Below are 19182 nucleotides of genomic sequence, written 5' to 3' on the forward strand. Positions count from 1 at the left end.
AAAATCTTGTCATTTTCAAGAACATAATGGACCAAGTAGGTATTATGCTAAGTGAAATAAGTCAGAGAAAGACAAATACCATATGGCTTTATTTAAACATGGGATCTTATACAAACATAAAATGCACAAACAAAACAAAAACAGAATCATAGAAACAGCAATTAAAACTGATGATTGCCAAAATAGTGTGGGTGTGGGGATGGGTGAAAAAGTTGAAGGGGAATATATATAGTCAATAACGTTGTGTAAGTTTGCACAGTAATAGATGATTATGGCTTAGGGTGGTGATCACATTGTAGGGTACATAAAGGTTGAATCATTATATTTACACAAGAAACTAATCTACACTAATAAAAGAGAAAGATGCAAATTGACCATACCTTCACAACACCCACCAGCCAATCAGGATGAGTATGCAAACTAACCCAACAAAGATGGTGGGTTAATTTGCATATGCAGGCATTGAGCAGCTGGGGCAGGGCAGGACACCTGCACCATTGCCATGGTAACGATGCAGGTGTACTGCTCCACCCCAGTAGCTTCGCACCTCTGAACAGCGTGGGAAGGCAGAAAGGTGGCTCTGGCTGAAGTGAAGGCGATGCTGACAGCCAGGGGAAGGAAGGCCCATTCTTGCACAAATCTTTGTGCATTGGACCTCTAGTATTATATATAAACTATAATTAAATTTAAACTGAAAAGGGCAATCTGATTTTTTTTAAAGAAAAAAGAAAGCTTTTGAACTGAAAAAGAAGTGGGCTATTGATGAATGTTTATCTGTCCACAGGCCTTTATATAAAGATCTGTTCCCTCTTTTCAAGCAATTAAACATAATAAAGTCAGCTAAAGATTTTTAGGTGAGACATAAATAAGAATTTATTGAAAAACAGATTCATTAGCCACATTAAATATCTTCAAAATAAAGGAGCAAGTTTAGGGGTCTTTAAAGATTTGTTTGTATTGATTTAGATAACATTTACTCAGAAACAGGTAACAAGATAAGGAGTTTTCTGGTCCTGGGGTACTGTGACACTTTTTGCAAAAACATTAGATAGAGACAACATGAAATTTTTATTTAATGATGTGGCCTAACGAAAGTTATTTTATGATTTGCTAAGTGTAAAGAAATATAAGACAGAAGCTAAATCTTTTTATATGAATGGCTATCTTATTGGAAATATTGTATATCTTCTATCTAAACTATAACCACAAAGTAATTTTTACATTAAACATTTTTAGGGTTTGTTGAAACTTTCCAGACATAAGAAATTAAAGGAACTTTCTCTAGCTGAGTGTTATCAATTCACCGATCATGGAATTCAGGTAAGATAATTAAGTATTTTGATAAAGAATTAAAATGGAAAATTAAGCACAAATTAAATAAACTTTGTAGATCACAGTGGGGAAAATGGTTTGGAAATATAAACTACATGTATGTGATCTTGGTTAGGACAAGATCAATTCCTAGGATAATTAGGTATAGGTAGACATTTTACTTGTAGAATAATGAAATGCAATATGATAAAAGTGTAAACCTATAAAGGTGTTTTGCATATAGAAATGTTTTGTAGTCTAACCATGAAAATTGGGAGAGTTTGAAAAGTTATACCAGGTACTTAACAATTAGAAACTTTAGTTACTCAAACTCAGTGGGTAGCATATTTTACCAGAATGGAAAGCATGAGGTAAGTAGCTGGATATTATAAACAATTATGTGTTCGATTAGTACTTTAAAAACTCATAAGAAAGGTAAATTTCCTAGACCTGGCATTGAGGTATACCTAAGAAGTCATAAAGTAGCTACTATGAGCAAAGTACAACAACATTAAGCATGTCAATGTACTGTTACAGTAGAAAAAATAGAATCACATGTTATACCTATATTGGACTAGGATAAAATCTGGTTAACTATTAGTAAACCATGGAAGGTCACATTTTAAAGGGGAACCAATAATCCAGGATTGGATAGATGTTAAACACTGGGAGTGCCATATAAAGTTTCCTGAGAGCTCAAAAACACTGAGTGAGACTTATGAAAACCTGGGGCTAAACTAGGAAAAAAAATTAAAGAAAGAAACTTATTGAGGTAAAAGGATTTATCCCACAAGTGGAAGATGGCACAAGTGATAGCTGACAAGTCCACAGAGCATGGCAAACTTGAAGCTGTCTCCCATGAGTCTGCAAGCTTCTTTACAAGAAGTTCTAACACCACTAATAGGAGAATGTTAAAGTATTATATAAACTGATGAGTGCTGTAGAGGGTGCCAGATCAAACAGTGCTATAGACTTTATCATATAATTCTAGTTTTACAAAAAACGGAGAATAGAAATGGAGGAATGCTGCTGTAAATAGTTGACTGACAAGATGACTTAGTGAGGAAAAATTGTTTTCAAATTATTTTGACTGTATTTCACTTTGTCTGGTCAATGTAATGGTACTTAAGGGAAAAGTGTAAGAAATCTTCTTTAGGGGCATTAGTGTCAAGCAATGTCAATTTCCCCCAATTCCAGACCCTGGTATCAAGGTTCTAAGAAGTTCCTAAGAAATGTGCTTACTACTATATTCAATTGTGTATAGAATTAAAAAGAACAAACATGTCCTAACTGGTTTGGCTCAGTGGATAGAGCATTGGCCTGTAGACTGAAAGGTCCCAGGTTTGATTCAGTCAAAGGCATGTATATTGGTTGTGAGCACATCCCCAGTAGGGGTTGTGTAGGAGGTGTGCAAGAGGCAGCTGATCAGTGTTTCTCACTCATCGATGTTTCTAACTCTCTATCCCTCTCCCTTCCTCTCTGTAAAGATCAATAAAAATATTAAAAAAAATAAAAAAATACAAAGAACAAACACTATTCTTCAAAGATCACAGAGAGGTCAGCAAGTTCCATTTAGGACAAGATTGTAACTCTACAGTAACAAAAAGGGTTACAAAACATTTAGACATCCTAGCTTGCTTGGCTCAGTGGATAGAGCGTCAGCCTGCGGACTGAAGGGTCCTAGGTTTGATTCTGGCCAAGGGCACATGCCTGGATTGTGAGCTTGATCTCCAGTAGGGGGCACTAGGGGTGTTCAGGAGGCAGCTAATCAATGATTCTCCCTCATAGTTGATATTTCTCTCTCTCTCTCCTCCCTTCCTCTCTGAAATCAATAAAGAAATATGTATATATTTTTAAACACACACACACACAAAAAAAAACCTTGAACACATGTAACCTACTAGGAGAAAAAGCCAAAAGGTTCCCCTAAGAATAAACCATGATTTACTAGTAAGAATTGCAGCTCATTTAAGAATTAAACTTGCATTTACACAAAACTTTATCCATGAATATGATTTAGTCAGGCTTTCAAAGGGCCTTTGACAAGATGATAGAGCAAAGGCTATTAAAATAAAAGTTAAATATTAATATTTTAATACTGAATTATATTTCTTAGATGATAATCAATTACATTTGACCAATAACTAAGAATCATTCAGAAGAATTGAAATAATTCAGAAGTGTTGAAATGGCCTCTTGATATGCATCACGTATTAATTTTTAAAATGCTCCTTTGGGTGAGAGAGTGCTGATCAAATGATGAGGCTAAGTACCAGGAAGCCAGGGTTTTCTGCCATTTCTCTTTTGGTCTATGGGTTCCAGTCATTTTTATTTTCACTCTTTAGAGCCTGAAAATTAACCTATTTTCAGGTACCCTGAGATATTTTAGATTAAAGCATTTATCCATATGCTAACTATATAGTCACACAGCTGAGTTTAGCATAGCTTTAAAAAATGTAATCTTTGCCCCGGCTGGTGTGGTTCAGTGGCCCACACACCTGAAGGGCTGCAGGTTTGATTCCTGGTGAAGGGCATATTGCAGTTTCAGTCCCTGGTCCCCATCAGGGTGCGTGTGGGAGGCAACCAATTGATTTGTCTCTCTCACACAGAAGTCTTTCTCTCTCTCTCTCTTTCTCTCTCTCTCTCTCTCTCTCTCTCTCTCTCTCTCTCTCTCTCCTCTCTCTCTCTTTCTCCTCTTCCTCTCTTTCACTCTCAGGAAAACTTATCTTCAGGCAAAGATTAACAAAATGAATTAAATAAATAAATAAATAAATAAATAAATAAATAAAATATTTTAAAATAGGTGTATATTCATTTTCAGTGTGCTAAAAGAAAAAAATGGGTGAATACAGGAGCATAGAAATATAGAATTATTTATTAGTTGCACAAGATCAGTTGTTCTATTCAAGTTTACAAAAATTTTTTTTTCTTGTATTATCCCCTTTTCCTGCCTTTGGTGTGTGTGTGTGTGTGTGTGTGTGTGTGTGTGTGTGTGTGTGTGTGGTGGCTTTTATCCAGTTTTACCCCTTCCAAGGTTCACACTTCCAGGCATGTGGTAATCTTACTCCTCCAGCCCAATCTGTGCCTCCTCCAGCCCAATTATTAAGTTTCAAAATAAACAAGACAAAGGAGGTGGGGAGGAGAAAATGATGCATAAAGTCAATTTCACAATTCCTTATCTAGATTTACAAGAGGGAGAGAGGAAGGGGGTGACATAAGGTGATTAAATTGAGATGTTTGAATTATCTACAATTTGTCAGGAATTTTTTTCTTATTATTTATAAAAGGCAACTATAGGAGATTCTCTTTTTATTATAAGACATTGAAAACTTTTATTTTACATATGATTTAATGCAGGGGTCCTCAAACTTTTTAAAGTGGGGGCCAGATCACGGTCCCTCAGAGAGCTGGAGGGCCGGACTATATGAACTACTAATTCCTACTGTAACACCTCGGCTGCGCTCACTGCCCAAAAAACCTGGCGGGCCGGATCAGACTCCTCTGCGGGCCGCATGTGGCCCACGGGCCGTAGTTTGAAGACCCCTGATTTAATGAGAAAAACGTGGAATTAAATATTTTTACACTGGTTAGGTTTTGTAAGAGTCACGAACTACCTCATTTTAGTGTTTTACTGAAAACCAAAACACATGCAGATTGAGTGTGTATAGTCCCAGTATTGACTCTTTAGGATCTGGTTTTCATTACTTTCTTCAACGTGAGTTTTTTTTTTCTGAGAACATTAGACATCAATGATAATATTAAATTAAAATTATTTGGTGCTCTTGAAAACACACATTTTGGCATGTTCATGGATTTGTAGTATTAACATAATTAAAATGGCCATAATAACCAAAGCAATCTACAGATTCAATGCAATCCCTATTAAAAATACCAATGGCATATTTCACAGATCTAGAACAAACACTCCAAAATGTGTAGGGAACCCAAAAAGACCCCGAGTAACTGCAGCATTCTCAAGAAAGAACAAAGTTGGATGGATCACAATGCCAGATATCAAGTTATACTACAAAGCTACTGTAATGGAAACAGTCTGGTACACCCTAGCCAGTTTGGCTCAGTGGATAGAGCATAGGCCTACAGACTGAAGGGTCCCAGGTTGGATTCCGATCAAGGGCACATACCTGGTCAGGGCTCATGCAGGAGGCAACTAATTGATGTGTTTCTCTAACATCAATGTTTCTCTCAGTCTTTTCCTCTCTCTTCCACTCTCTCTAAAAATCAATGGGGGAAAATATCCTTGGGTGAGGATTTTAAAAACAAAAACAAACAAACAAACAAACAAACAAACACCTGACAGCCTAGTACTGGCACAAGAAGAGGCATATAGATCAGTGGAACAGAACAGAAACCACAGAAATAGACCCAAGCCATTATAGTCAATTAATATTTGACAAAGGAGGCAAGAACATATGATGGAGTCAAAACAATCTCTTCAATAAATGGTGTTGGGAAAATTGGACAGATACATGCAAAAAAAAAAAATTTGAAACTAGTCCACCAATTGAAACCATATATTATACAAGATTAAACTCAATATGGATAAAAGACTTAAATGTAAGTCGTGAAACCATAAAAATCCTAGAAGAAATCATAGACAGTGAAATTTCAGACATCTCATGTAGCAATGTTTACCAGTACTTCTCCTGACCTAAGGCAATGGAAACTGAGGAGAAAATAAACAAATGGAGCTGCATCAAAATAAAAAGCTTCTGCACAGCAAAATAAACTTTTAACAAAATGAAAAGGGAGCCTACTGTATGGGAGAACATATTTGGCAATGATACATTGATAAAGGTTTAATATCTAAATATATAAGGAACTCATACAGCTTATCAAAAGGAAGAGAAACAATCCAATTAATAAATGGGCAATAGACACTTCTCCAAAGCAGACATACAGATGGCCAAGAGACATATGAAAAAATGCTCAAAGTCACTGATCATCAGAGAGATGAAAATTAAAATGGCAATGAGGTATTACCTCACACCTGTCAGAATGGCCACCATCAACAAATCAACAAATGACAAGTGCTGGCGAGGATGTGGAGAAAAGGAAATGCTAGTACACTGCTGGTGGGAATGCAGACTCTTGCAGCCATTATGGAAAGCAGTATAGAGTTTCCTCAAAAAAATTAAAATGGAACTCCCATTTGACCCAGTGATTTCACTTCTATAAATATATCCTAAGAAATCCAAAACACCAATCAAAAGAATGTATGTACCCCTCTGTTTATAACAGCCCAATTTACAATAACTAAGATCTGGAAACAGCCCAAGTGCCCATAAGTAGATGAATGGATTAAAAACAAAACAAAACTGTGGTACATTTACACCATGAATACCTGGCAGCAATAAAAAAAGAAGGATCTTTTATTCTTTGAGACAGCATGAAGGGACCTGGTGAGTATCATGCTAAGCAAAATAAGCCAGTAAGAGAAAGACAAGTTATCACATGATCTCACTCATATGTGGAATCTAATGAACAAAATAAACTGATGAACAAAACAGATCCAAAGACATAGAAGCATGGAACAGACTGTCGAATCTCAGAGGGAAGGTGGCGGTGGGTGGGTAGGAAGAGATCAACCAAAGAATTTGTGTGTATATATGCATAACCAGTGGACACAGACAATAGGGTGGTAAAGGCCAGGGGCAGGCTAGAAGGGATCCATGGGGAGCATGGGGGACACACATGTAATACTTTCAACAATAAAGATTTTAAAAAATATATTAAAGTTAGATATAAGGGCAGGGGGGAGAGAGGACAGCTATTTAGAACAAAGGTAATAAAAGTTGAGAGGTCTTTGTTATCGTCCACAGGAGAGAGGATGGTGGCTTGAACAAGGGCAGTAACAGTGAGGTTGGAGAGAAGGGAATGCAATGGAGAACTTTTAGGTGGCAAAGCCCATGAGACTTGACAATTTGGATGTGGACAGGGATGAAGATATGGTTAAGGATGATCTACTGCCATCTGACTTGCTTGCCTGGGAGCCTCATTTTCAAGCCCTTTTCACAGCGAGGTCACGTAGCCAGGGCTATGAACTACCAAGTCCTATTCAGCATTTTGGCATTTCTTGTGGCACTTTCTCTTCTTGTGAGTAATTTTCTCTGTGCTACCTCTAAGCTCTCTGTACCCCTCTACTTGTGTAAGTCTTTTCCCGCTCCCACTCTCTCCAAAGGCATGTGGTGGCTGCAGGCAAGCTAAGGGACCTCTGTTGGAATTTGTTACTGTTTTTACTCTATTTACAGATAATTTCAAGAATGTCATTGTTCTTCAAAATCAAACATGGCCTCCTCTTAGCTTTTTTGATGAAAAAGTATCTCTAACAGATAAGGATATCTGTTTTTTAAAGCCCCGCAACCAGAATGCAGTGGGTATATTTATAATTATGTGAGAAATAAGAGGTATGTGGTAGAAGTTCAGCCTCATCTACTCTTCTGTGTTTTCTGTCTAGTTTGTATTCTTCACAAACTGGTTTACTGATATCTTGCAAATAGCATCACTGAGGAATTTTAAGAGCCTAGTTGTAGCCTGGGTTAATGTCATGTTCTCTGGTGATCACATAAGTTTCTAAAAACTTTGTTTATGGGGTATAAGCAGCAGTAGAGATGTTAGAACCTCTACTTCCCCCATTGTCTCCTCTATTTTTGAGACCCTCAATCTTGCCTTAACTACTTGGACATGAGATACCAAGTTTCTTTTCTCCTTTAATCTTCACTGTGTTTTAACTTCTTTTATTCATTCTCTGGTTGCAAGCTTTTATTTTTGTTTTTTCTTTGACCATTAATTTAATAACAGATTATTTATCTTGATTTACAAATATAAGGGAAAGTAGAGAAGATGGATCAAGGAATAAGGGAGGGTGGCTGTGTGGGGTAAATCATGAGTCACTTCATAGTTGGGAGAACAGCAGAGCAAGATCTATCACTATTTATTTGGCTTTCAGCCTAACCCAGTACTGCTCAGTAAGTCAAGCAGTTCTATAGATGTGGGTCTGCTCCATGCTGAGTCCGAATGGGGAATGAGGGTTCAGGGATCACAGTCCTGTATCCTGGACTATCTGCACTATAAAACTGAGACCCTTATAATTACTGTGGGGAATCTACACGGACATTCAGGTCAGAAGGTCTAGGAGTACCCACCTCACTCAGCAATAGTCCTGAGTTCTCCTCCCCAAGAACGGCCCACGGCCAGTCTGTTCTGGACATTTCTCTCTAAAGTGTAAGAAGAGTTGGATTTAATGTCTTGCCCTAACATTCATGTTGAATTCATTCTTATCCAAACAGCAAAAACTGGATTACTCTCCAGGGATTCTTTTCTGGTTTTAGACTCTTATTTTGAACCACTAATTTTTCTGACTATTTATAAAATGTTTACACAAGAATTAATTTCATAAGTTGATAGACTTCATCCCCTAGTGCTTAACCACAATTGACTTTAGAGGCCTTTGACACATTCTGACTTATAACGCCAAGGATGATGTGTTGACTCCACATAGCAACACTTTTTAAAAAGCCAACAGGAATTTCTATTTGGTTTCTAAGATTAAATCATTCAAGAGTTGTCAAAGCATGAGATTTCAATAACTCCACCTCTTCTCCAGGGATAGTTAAAGCAACACACGTAGGATCCCTTTCCAAAAATGGCCTTAATCCTTGGCCTTTGCTTTGAAATCTCCTGTATGGTGAGATGGGACATCTGGAGGTCTGGTTACTTTATCTCTTGGCCACACTGCTCAGGAAAATTCTTTACCTTTTCCAATACTCCAGGTTACTATTAGGAATTAATTGACTAAACTGTCTGTGATGAAGATCCCTGAAGGTCCCAGGTACAGAATAATTTTATAGAGTCTTGGTTGAGAGAAATAAGGAATCCCTCTGGTGGAATTAAGAAATAGGTATTTTGTATCTTAAGGAAAAAGCAACTCCCACAAAACCTGAAACAAGAGATTTGTTACAGAAATCTGTGCTATCCATGCCAAGAATTGTCTCCTAGAATTCGTAATAGAACATACACTTAAGAGACACAAGTACCCAGAATCAACTGAGAATCACAGACAAACTCCTACCAAGATACCTACACATTATTTTCCCTTCAAAAGTTGTGCACAAAAGAAATAAGCTTGCTATCCTTTGCTGTTTTTCAGAGTAGTGTGTGTTTCCAATTGCAGAGACAATTCAATAGGATTAGAAATTTGCTAAGCTTCAAAGGATGCGGGATTTGATGGCTTGTCATTTTTACCACAGTCTGTAAGGTTCTGAGGGATACTGAAGACATGGGTACCATGTTTTCTTGGCTGATAAATAGCTGACTCTTAAGAAAACCCCACACCATTCCTGGCTTCTTGCCCACTCCCACTGGGGAAAACCATTCTCAGACAACTGAAGCACTGATGGACTCACTGAAAGAATGTGCACATCTGTTATTTTCACAAAAAGAACTCCAAAGAGAATGTGTTAAAAGGGAGGTAATTCATGGAAGGCTTTCCTAACCTTGAAGCTGCCCTTGGGACATTGTTTATCCCATGTAAAACAAAACTTGTCAAGAGATCAATAAAACTGGTCAGATTGTCTGAAGGCAAGAATAAAAAGGCAGGAAAAATAAACATCAGAATCCTACTTTTACCCACATAGGAGTATGACTTTATGCTTCTTTTGCTTCTTAAACCCAAATGGCCAATCTGTTTTTGATATTTCATGCTTTGCTCATTGTACCTCACCTGATATGAACTGAATCACTGTGGCATGTCTCACAGGAGCTGTGATTTCTCCATGTTATGACTTCTAATAGATTTATTTTTAGATTTATTTTTATCTCATCAGATCTTCTCTTATCAGACCCCACTTAAATTCTGCGCATGCTATTGCCTCATCCCAATGTCTTCAGTGTTTTGAAGGTGAAGAGGTGGTATTCTCAGGTTTTAAACTATAGATGAGATTGTTCCAGGGTTTCTCTAGTTCCACTGCTGACAAAAGCCAGCATTTGTATAGGGTGTGTGTCTGCCAAGTGCTTTTCGAGTACACACATTTTCCTTTCGACTTCCAAGAAGCCTGTGACAAGGGTAGACAGTTGTTTTCATTCTCTTCAGATGAGGAAACTCAAGGTTAAGTAAATTGCTCAAGGTCACAGACACAACTTCTGTTTCCAGGCCCTCCCTTGACCAGGAGGCTCCCTCGACATCATCTCTTATTCTACATGTCCCCAAACCAAAGATCAAGGCAGCAGCACCAGTGGTTCATGAACTTGTCATTTCCTAGAGATTCTTAAATGGAAGAGGTCACGAAAGGATGGTGTGACTTTGTCCTTAGAGTAGAAGTTCTGAGTTGCCATTTTCTTGGTAAAGAATGAGAAATATAAAATGCAGGGTGGCTGGCTGTGCAATTAGAAACCCATCCACTCTTTCAGGCTGGTTAATATAGCTTAAGTCATTCCCACGCCCTTCTTGTCCCACAGAGACTTTTGGAGGAGTATCAGGTAGCTGGGTCACTGGACACCTTTTTGTTTCACTTATCTTAGAAAAATGGAAAATGTGGATTATGCCACAGGCCACAAGAAAAATATTTGATTGGCTTTTGGGTGGGCCAACCCTGGCTCATTTTTAAATGGTTGTGGATTCCCCTCCTTCCCCCAACAAATCCTAACTATAAATATAATTTAAATATATTTTGTTGCATTCTTTTCCTAGTCTTCTTTGCAATACACATTCTCTTTCACTGCTTACTCTTTCTGTTCTTTAATTTCCCTACATTTGATGTCTTTTTATGCATTTGTCATGCTTCATATTTTAAAAGTAATCCATTTGTTTTCATCACATACTCAGGGTAGGCGCAGCTAGTAAATTGTCAAAGTTTACTGACAACCAAAGGTGTACTGTTGAGTAGGCATCGCCAGAGAAAACATTTACTTTGGCAAATGAGTAAGAAAGTATATTTCAGTGTGACAAGAAAATATTAGAACTTCTATTTAGATTTATTTTTATCTCATACATTTTGCTTGGTCTTAATATGTATGGTTGAAAGTGGGCTCATAATAAATCTGAGCAAAAGTAACCTTACCAGGCAATCTGATCATAAATTCTGAGCTGGGCAGGTCATGGTGCGTAGTCACATCCTAGGCCTATAACTTCTTTAGGAAAAGCTTTTTAAACAAGCACTACCCATTTTTCTTGTTCATATAGGTTAACACAGTTTTGAAATGCCAGAACAAATCCTCTTTTCCAGATCCCTTAAAGGAATAGCCACCCTCAAGGGAGCACATAATCTCATTATCTATCCTATACCTTGCTTAATTCTAAATTTGTAAAAGAAACTGCAAAACTGTCCTTCTCTGGAGCATTTGAGATCTTGCTTCCTGGCCTGTGGTCAGTATGACTCAAATAACTCTTACAAAAATTCTCTATAGGTTTGGGCATTTCTAACATCAACATATGATTTATAAGATATAATATTTAAATAGTTGTATGTCTATATAATTTACAAGTAAACTAATATAGGTTTATTGAAAGTATGTGCTCAAAATATTCTTACTACAGTGTGCATGATTTTAGAAATTTGGCAATCATAGCCACTGAGAAGCTCAACATTAGGTGAGCTTGTGTAAGGCTGGGATCTGCCACCTGTCGAGATGATTTAAATCAGGATTTTGGCAAAAGCACATCATTGTGACAGTCAGTAAATGTGAGTGAAACTCAGTCTCCACTACATACCCAATTTAGGAATGCAGTTATTAACCCTCCCACTGACTCAGCCCAGAAGGTACAGAGAAAAAACGATTTAACTCACTCAATCTTTTCTTCAAGGTTGAGTTAACCTTGAAGAAAAGGTTAACTCAACTTTTTCTTCAAGGTTGTTAACCTACAGCAAAATTGAGTGATATGTGTGATGGAAGCCAAAGTTGATAATTTTTTTTTAAAAAAACACGTTTTTATTGATTTGAGAGAGAGATGAAGGGAGGATAGAGAGGCAGAAACATGGATGCGAAAGAAACATCGATCATCTGTCTCCTGCACACCCACTACTGGAGATTGAGTCTGCAGTCCAGCATGTGCCTTGGCCAGGAATCTAAATGGCAACCTCTTGGTTCATGGATCAATACTCAACCATTGAGCCTCAACAACTGGTCTATACTTGATAATTTTTGCCTTTTCTCTCCATCTTCATTATAAAGGATTTTGACTTGGAAGAAGCTTAGCCTACCACTTTCCAAAAAAAATAATATGTACAATACTGGTACATGTATTATTCTGCACCACTGGAGCCAGAAAAGTATATAATAATCTTATTTGTAGGGGAGAAATGGAATTTAATGAGTGATTATGTTGAAACATGCCTATAGACTTAAGTACTTACTATGACTTACATATCTCTAAAGGAAAATATGAATAGCGAGGGAAAGTTCTCTTATTTCTCGGATCTGCACACATAAAGCCTTATACTAATCTTTTTGTCTCAGATTTTCCATGGATGAGAATGCTACCATGAAAGCATCAAAGACTTTTTAATCATTTTTTGCATTATTGCTTAATTTAAACCTCTGAGAAAGTTCAGCTTCAAAGAATATTAGAGCTTTAAAAAAGAAAAAAGGCTTAATGCATAACTGATTCAAGCAGCCTGAGACATCGAGAGATGCCACCAAAGGGATTTTCAGACACTGAATCTTGAATCACCCTTTAAAGCTTGTTTCATGTCTTCATAAATTATTCTTATTGTTTAAATATTCCTTTTTGTTTTAAATTTTCTCTGGTTCATTGAAGTTTATCTATTCTTAAGTAGAAAGCAATGTTATTCTACTCCTTGAAACATAAGAATTCCTTTATTATTAAAACAGAACTCTCTATATCTTTGAAGACACATCAAGATTGATCAACCAACTAGTATTTATTGAGAATCTACTGTATCCTATCCTATATAATAAAAGGACAGTGACCATAATGGTGTAATGACCAGAACAACCAATGGACTGGTCGCTATGAAGTGCACTGACCACCTCTTGGTCCCTCCCCTCCAATTGCTGGATGGCCAATGGGGAACCACTGAGAACCGGGGTGGGTGGCGGCGGGGCAGGACTGGGAACTGGCAAGTGGGCAGAAGGCAAACTTCTTGGTTCCTCTCCCCAGCCCACAGGTTCCCAGTGCCGGATGGCGAACAGGGAAATACAGGGAACCTGGGTAGGTGGCAGTGGCAGGTGGGACTGGGGACTGGCAAGCGGATGGAATGGCTGACCTCTTGGTCCCTCCCTCTGGCCTGGAGGCTCCGATTGCTGGATGGTGAATGGGGAACCATGAGGAACCAGGGTGGGCAGTGGTGGGGCAGGACTGGGGACTGGTGAGTGGGAGGAAGATGGCCCTGATCGCAGGCTAGGCCTAGGGATCCTATCCATGCACAATTTCATGTGCTGCGCCTCTAGTTGTAAATATGATGCTTATGAGAATGGTATTAAAAAACCAGCAGAGTTTCAGGCAGTACTTTTGAGAGACTTATTGCATTCTCATTGAAAAATGTTAGTCTCCAGTTTGAGATTGGAGACCACCAATCTCAATCCTTCAAAGCTAGACTCCCCTCTGCACCACTGTGGGTGTGGCCTCTCTACTTGATTATCTCTAATAACAGAGAACTCACTATTTCCTGACAAGGTGCTCCTTCCAATTTTTGATGTTACTTAGTTGCTAAAGACAGATCTCCATACAAAGCTACAAAACAGGAATCAATCAAGTGCTATAAGTACCAAATGAGCTGAAAAAATTCTACATGAGTTCAGAGAAAGAAGGAGTCATTGGTGTTTGTGGTCAGGCAAAGATAATGATTTAGGGTTAAATAAGTAATATTGTTGAGTTTTTCTCAAAATACAATACAAATATGCACTTTTATTATTATTGGTGTCATATGCAAATCCTAACAATAGTTAACATTTCCTGAGTGCTTACTGTGTGTCAAGCACTAACAATATGCTATTATTGCCTCTCAAATAACAGTGTATATAAAATTTTATAGGTAGCTAGATGAGAATCTACTTTGTGCTAGGAACCATATCAGGACTTATTTTTTTAAAAAATATATTTTAATGATTTTGTACAGAGAGGAAGGGAGAGAGATAAAGAGTTAGAAACATCGATGAGAGAGAGTCATCGATCAGCTGCCTCTTGCACACCCCCTACTGGGGATATGCCCGCAACCAAGGTACATGCCCTTGACCGGAATCGAACCCGGGTCCCTTCAGTCCCCAAGCCGACGCTCTATCCATTGAGCCAAACTGGTCTCAGCCATATCAGGACTTACTTTATATAATCTGCACAATTGTGCTTTAATATGGGTGTTATGATTATTTTACCAAAAGACACTGTGGCTCAAAGAGTTTCAGTAAACCCACAAACCAGCAGGATTAGGCTTCTAGCCCCACTCTACCAGATGCCATAATTCTAGCTTTATCTGCTATGCTTAACTGACTCTCCTGGAAAATTTCCCTCTATTAACTTGATAAAGAAAATAATTGACTAATTCTTTCCAATCTTCCCTAGGGTTAAAAAAAAAAAAAAAGGAAAATTGGCATACTCAGTGGAAGGGAAGCCCCCACTGGTGGCTGTACCTCTGTAGTTAGGCCCTTCTTTTAGTTCTGAGAAGAAATGATATGAAGTCCCAGGGCATCCATTTTTATATATAAAACAAGGAATGTCTTGCAAATAACCCACTAGGGTTACTAAAACCTAAATACAGCTAAAATGAATGGTAACCATTTACTGAGGTCTCCAATTTAGTACTCTAAGCATCTGAGCTGTTTCACAATGAGGTAAAATCTCCAGAGTGATGAGCATTTTGATAGTTGTAATTCTTACAAGTTGGGGAAAGGAATCTATATATATAAAACCCTACTATGCAAAAAGACCAAACAGCAGAATAACAAAACATCTGGTCACTATGACATGCGCTGACCACTGGGGTGAGTGTGGAACATGGCGAGCTTTGGCCACTGCGGGATAGTGGAGCAGGTGAGCAGGGGCGCCAGACCAAGGCAGGGTGCCAGTTGCCATCATTGGGGTGAGCCTCTGGTGGTTACTGAAAATTCTTTGCTCCTGTGTGCTATAGTCCTGCCTGGTGCTTGCACCTACTGCTGGCACCTGGCTCAGGTCCCAGTCACTCAGCTCCATCAGTGGGTGCGAAGCAGTGGCTGCTGGCCTTGATTGCCCCTGAAGGCCTCTCCACCTCCCCCTGTTCCTGAGGGGCGATTGGGGTAGCAGCCACCACTCCCACATGCTGACAGTGCTGGCCCCACTCACACCGCTGCAGGTGCTGGCCCCATTCGCTCTGTGCCATCAGCAGGTGTGAGTGGAGCCAGTGCCATCAGCACCTGGGAATGGTGGCAGTAGGAGCAGGTCTGCCAGGAGACAGGGGACTGGGGGCTGTGGTGGGAGGGGCTGGGCGGGGGCACGGAGGATGGACCGAGACCAACCCCTGTGCCCACCACAACCTTGAGGCACAGTTCCTTTCAAGGTGCATGAATTCGTGCACTGGGCCCCTAGTTTTCTTATAAATACAGTTTTAGTATCTTGAATGAGAAACTTGGTTTCCAATTTCTACTCATTTTGACCTATTCAGATATTTTTACAATTACTCCCAAGTTTATTTTGTGGGTCATTTTTCTTTTTCTTGTATAACTGCTGAGTTGTAAACTTTTGATTATTTTTTTGTGTTCAGTTCTATTGTGTTTTTTTTCTTTCTTATTTTTACTGAAAAGAGAGAATGAAAATTAAGAATTACTGACATAAAGGGAAGAAATTCCAATGATTTCCAGGCCTTTACTAGCCCTAGAAATTTCATATGAATATTTTGTCATTTCAGAATAGTTCTAGAAGGGTTGATGTTAAAATTGGCAGATTCAGAACCGCTGATACAGAGGGTCAACTATGGGATTGGAGCACCCCCGGATTTGGGAATACACTGGGGTCCTAGAATCATCTGTGGATACTGGAGAACAGCTGTATTTTCCCTAATCCTATATAACAAAAGCCTAACATGCAAATTGACAGAATGGTGGAACGACTGGCAGAACGACTGGTCACTGATGCACACTGACCATCAGGAAGCAGACACTTAATGCAGGAGCTGCCCCCAGCCTGTAGACCCCAGGCCAGCCAAGGCAGGTGCCAGTGCCCCCTTCCCTGATTGCCCCACTGGTCACCCTGCAGAGGCAGGCAACTGGTGGTGGCAGGGTGATTGGGGGATGGGGCCAGCCAGTGAGTGGGTTGGGGCTGTCCCCATCCCCAATCACCCTGCCAGTTGCCCTGTAGAGGCAGGCGACTGGCTGTGGTGGCAGCGGGAAGGGGGGCTGGCGAGCAGGTGGCACCAGGCCGGCTAAGGCAGGTGCCACTGGTGGCCCCCTGATCGCCCCACCAGTCACCCCACAGATCGTCCCTGATCACCGGCCAGGCTTGGGCCCCTACCCATGCATGAATTTTGTGCACTGGGCCTCTAGTTTTAAGAGAAAAATGAGTCTCAGAAAGATCTATACTAATAGGTAGTGGAAATGGAATTGCAAATCAAGTCTGACTAATACCAAAGGCTGTGTCCTTTCCATTATATTATACTATCAGCCCTAGAGTGTTTGCCATCTAATTCTCACCTCCAGATTTCTGTTCATCTATTTATTTGATGGAATATAATGTTAATAATTGCTGACTATGCAGGTAAAATGTCATTAGTGCTAACTTCAAGAAAACCAAAATCTATTATAGGAATTTGAATACTATTAAGTTATTAAACTGCTGTGTGAATATATTTTGTTGTAAATAATTTTGGATGTAATGACTTTTTTCTCCCCCTCCCCCCCAACAAGATGTAACACATCTGTATTTCACGGACAAATGCATACTAGGTAAACTGCTATGGGTAAGAAGGCTGTATATTTATATAACATTTGAATAAAGACTAAGGAAAAGAAAAGAAAAAAATCTTTGACTCTGGAATCTCTTGCAGGCATTCTGCAGAACCTCAAAAATCTTGGAACACTTGGATGTCTCTTATTGTGCCCAACTATCAGATGAGTTTATTGTAACACTGTCCATTTATTGCCTTGAACTCACATTTCTCAGCATTGCTGGCTGTACAGAGGTATGTGCAGAAGTCAGAGCTCAGAAATATCAAACAGAAGCACTGTTAAAGAACTCAGGCAGGGTAGAAGTGAGAGGTGGACTAACCACAGAACTTATTTTTCTTAGCCATGTCTGAGGTATTCATTAGATCACCCCCCCAAAACTGGAAATAACTTTATGATTTCATTTGTGTTACAATAGGATTTTCATAAAGTTAAAACAATCCTCACACAAATATTAAAAATGTGTCAAAGATTTATTTAATTAATAAGAGAACCAACAAAATGGTAAAGCCAGTCCCTAGAGCACTGGTTGAACTGAGCACTTATAGGAACTGAAGAAAGAATGTTGAGATCTGATTACTGAGTTAAGATTTGAAATTGGTTAATGACTATAAGGTAATCAATCCATAACCTTGGAATTATAGTTTCTACCAGACAAAAATAATTTGCATCTCTTCTGAACAAAAATATAAAAATTTATGCCATGTAACTTCACTGAATATGGGCCCTGAAAATAAATAGTGTGTCAAACAAAGGCATAACTCCATATAGAATTCCTCAGGTGGGCCTGTTAATGTTCCAATATAACTTCAAGTGTTTGATATTTTTTCTTTACATCTGTTTATAAAAGAAACATATACTCATTGTAAAATGTTTGGATAACGTATAAAAGCATAAAGGAGAGAGTAAAAATTCATTGTCATACCACCATCCAGACATAACCATTGTTGGCATTTTATACTTATTCTTGTAGATTTTTTTTCTATGTACAAAGAAATTAGAAAAAGTTATAGGTTTGTGTTATGTATATTTTTAAAGAACACAATCATATTTTCCAAAATACATTGTAACCTAATTTTTTTCTCTTAATATAGTATGGACATATTTCTAGGTCAGGAAATAGAGATTTGTGCTTCTGGATTAATATGGCAGATTGAGCATACAGATATAACTGTGTCCTCTTGAAACATTACTAAGACTGCAGAAGAAGGGTGAGGGCCCACGTTGATAGGGAGAAGAGACAGAGCAACAAAATTTGAGAGCCTGAAAAATAGCTAGACTAATTTAGCAGACCAGAGATAGATTTATTTACTAAATCAATAGCCTACCACCAACATAAGCAAGTCTGGAGCCTGCAGTGCACCCCACCTGCCACCGGTGTCTAAAGGCTCAAGCCTTCGAGAGTAGCCCAAACTCCACTGCCCTATAGCCTAGAAACTAAGAAGGATGTTACACAAATAACATATTATGAAATGAATTACTCTACCTCAAAGATCTAGGGTGAGAAAAAGAAAGGGGAGTTGATTATTTCAGAACCTCAGTGTAACGGAGAAGGGTTTAGCTTTACCAATTATGCAGGTCAAATGACTATCCTGATTCAGAAAATGTGGTGACCATAATTTGGGCCAATCTAAATATTCCTCACCCAAAACCATAGGGCTATGGTCTAGTCTAATATATTCCATCGATGTTTCTTTTAATGGGCCATAAAACACTTCAGTGTCTGGCTCATCATTCTAGACTAGGTTTCCCAAAAGCCCAAAAGTTAATCTTGAATGGTCACCTTATCCATCTCCCTGGAAGGACAGATTTTCCTTGCAGCTAGCTTACTTCTTAGATCAGTTAGTAGTTCTGTGACCTTGTCCTACCCAGCACTAAAATCGGAATAACCTCAGTTCAACAGGTCTCAGAGTAGGACCTTGTATTTGGAAGTTAAGAATGTAGCCAGTCATCTCTGCCTCTAGTTCCCAGCCCCCATAAGTCTGG

The 19182-nt window shown here is 38.8% G+C and overlaps 2 protein-coding genes across 3 annotated transcripts in view; one reads left to right on the forward strand and one right to left on the reverse strand.

Moving 5' to 3' along the window:
- Positions 1 to 19182, reverse strand: part of FAM185A (family with sequence similarity 185 member A) — a 102357-nt gene that overhangs the window by 38899 nt on the left and 44276 nt on the right. The window contains exon 9 of one of the 2 annotated variants that reach the window (XM_084897854.1): positions 8475 to 8546. The exons of the other annotated variant lie outside the window; for it this stretch is intronic. Coding sequence (XP_084753980.1) covers positions 8475 to 8546 — 72 coding nt within the window. The remainder of the gene's footprint in view (positions 1 to 8474; positions 8547 to 19182) is intronic. 2 annotated transcript variants of the gene reach the window in all.
- CCDC146 (coiled-coil domain containing 146) overlaps positions 1 to 19182 on the forward strand; it is a 193294-nt gene that overhangs the window by 24611 nt on the left and 149501 nt on the right. The window contains exons 7-8 of the mRNA XM_084897804.1: positions 1237 to 1320; positions 17298 to 17432. Coding sequence (XP_084753930.1) covers positions 1237 to 1320; positions 17298 to 17432 — 219 coding nt within the window. The remainder of the gene's footprint in view (positions 1 to 1236; positions 1321 to 17297; positions 17433 to 19182) is intronic.

The sequence above is a fragment of the Pipistrellus hanaki genome (genome assembly GCF_964339955.1).
Source record: "Pipistrellus hanaki genome assembly, chromosome: 10".
NCBI lineage: Eukaryota > Metazoa > Chordata > Mammalia > Chiroptera > Vespertilionidae > Pipistrellus > Pipistrellus hanaki.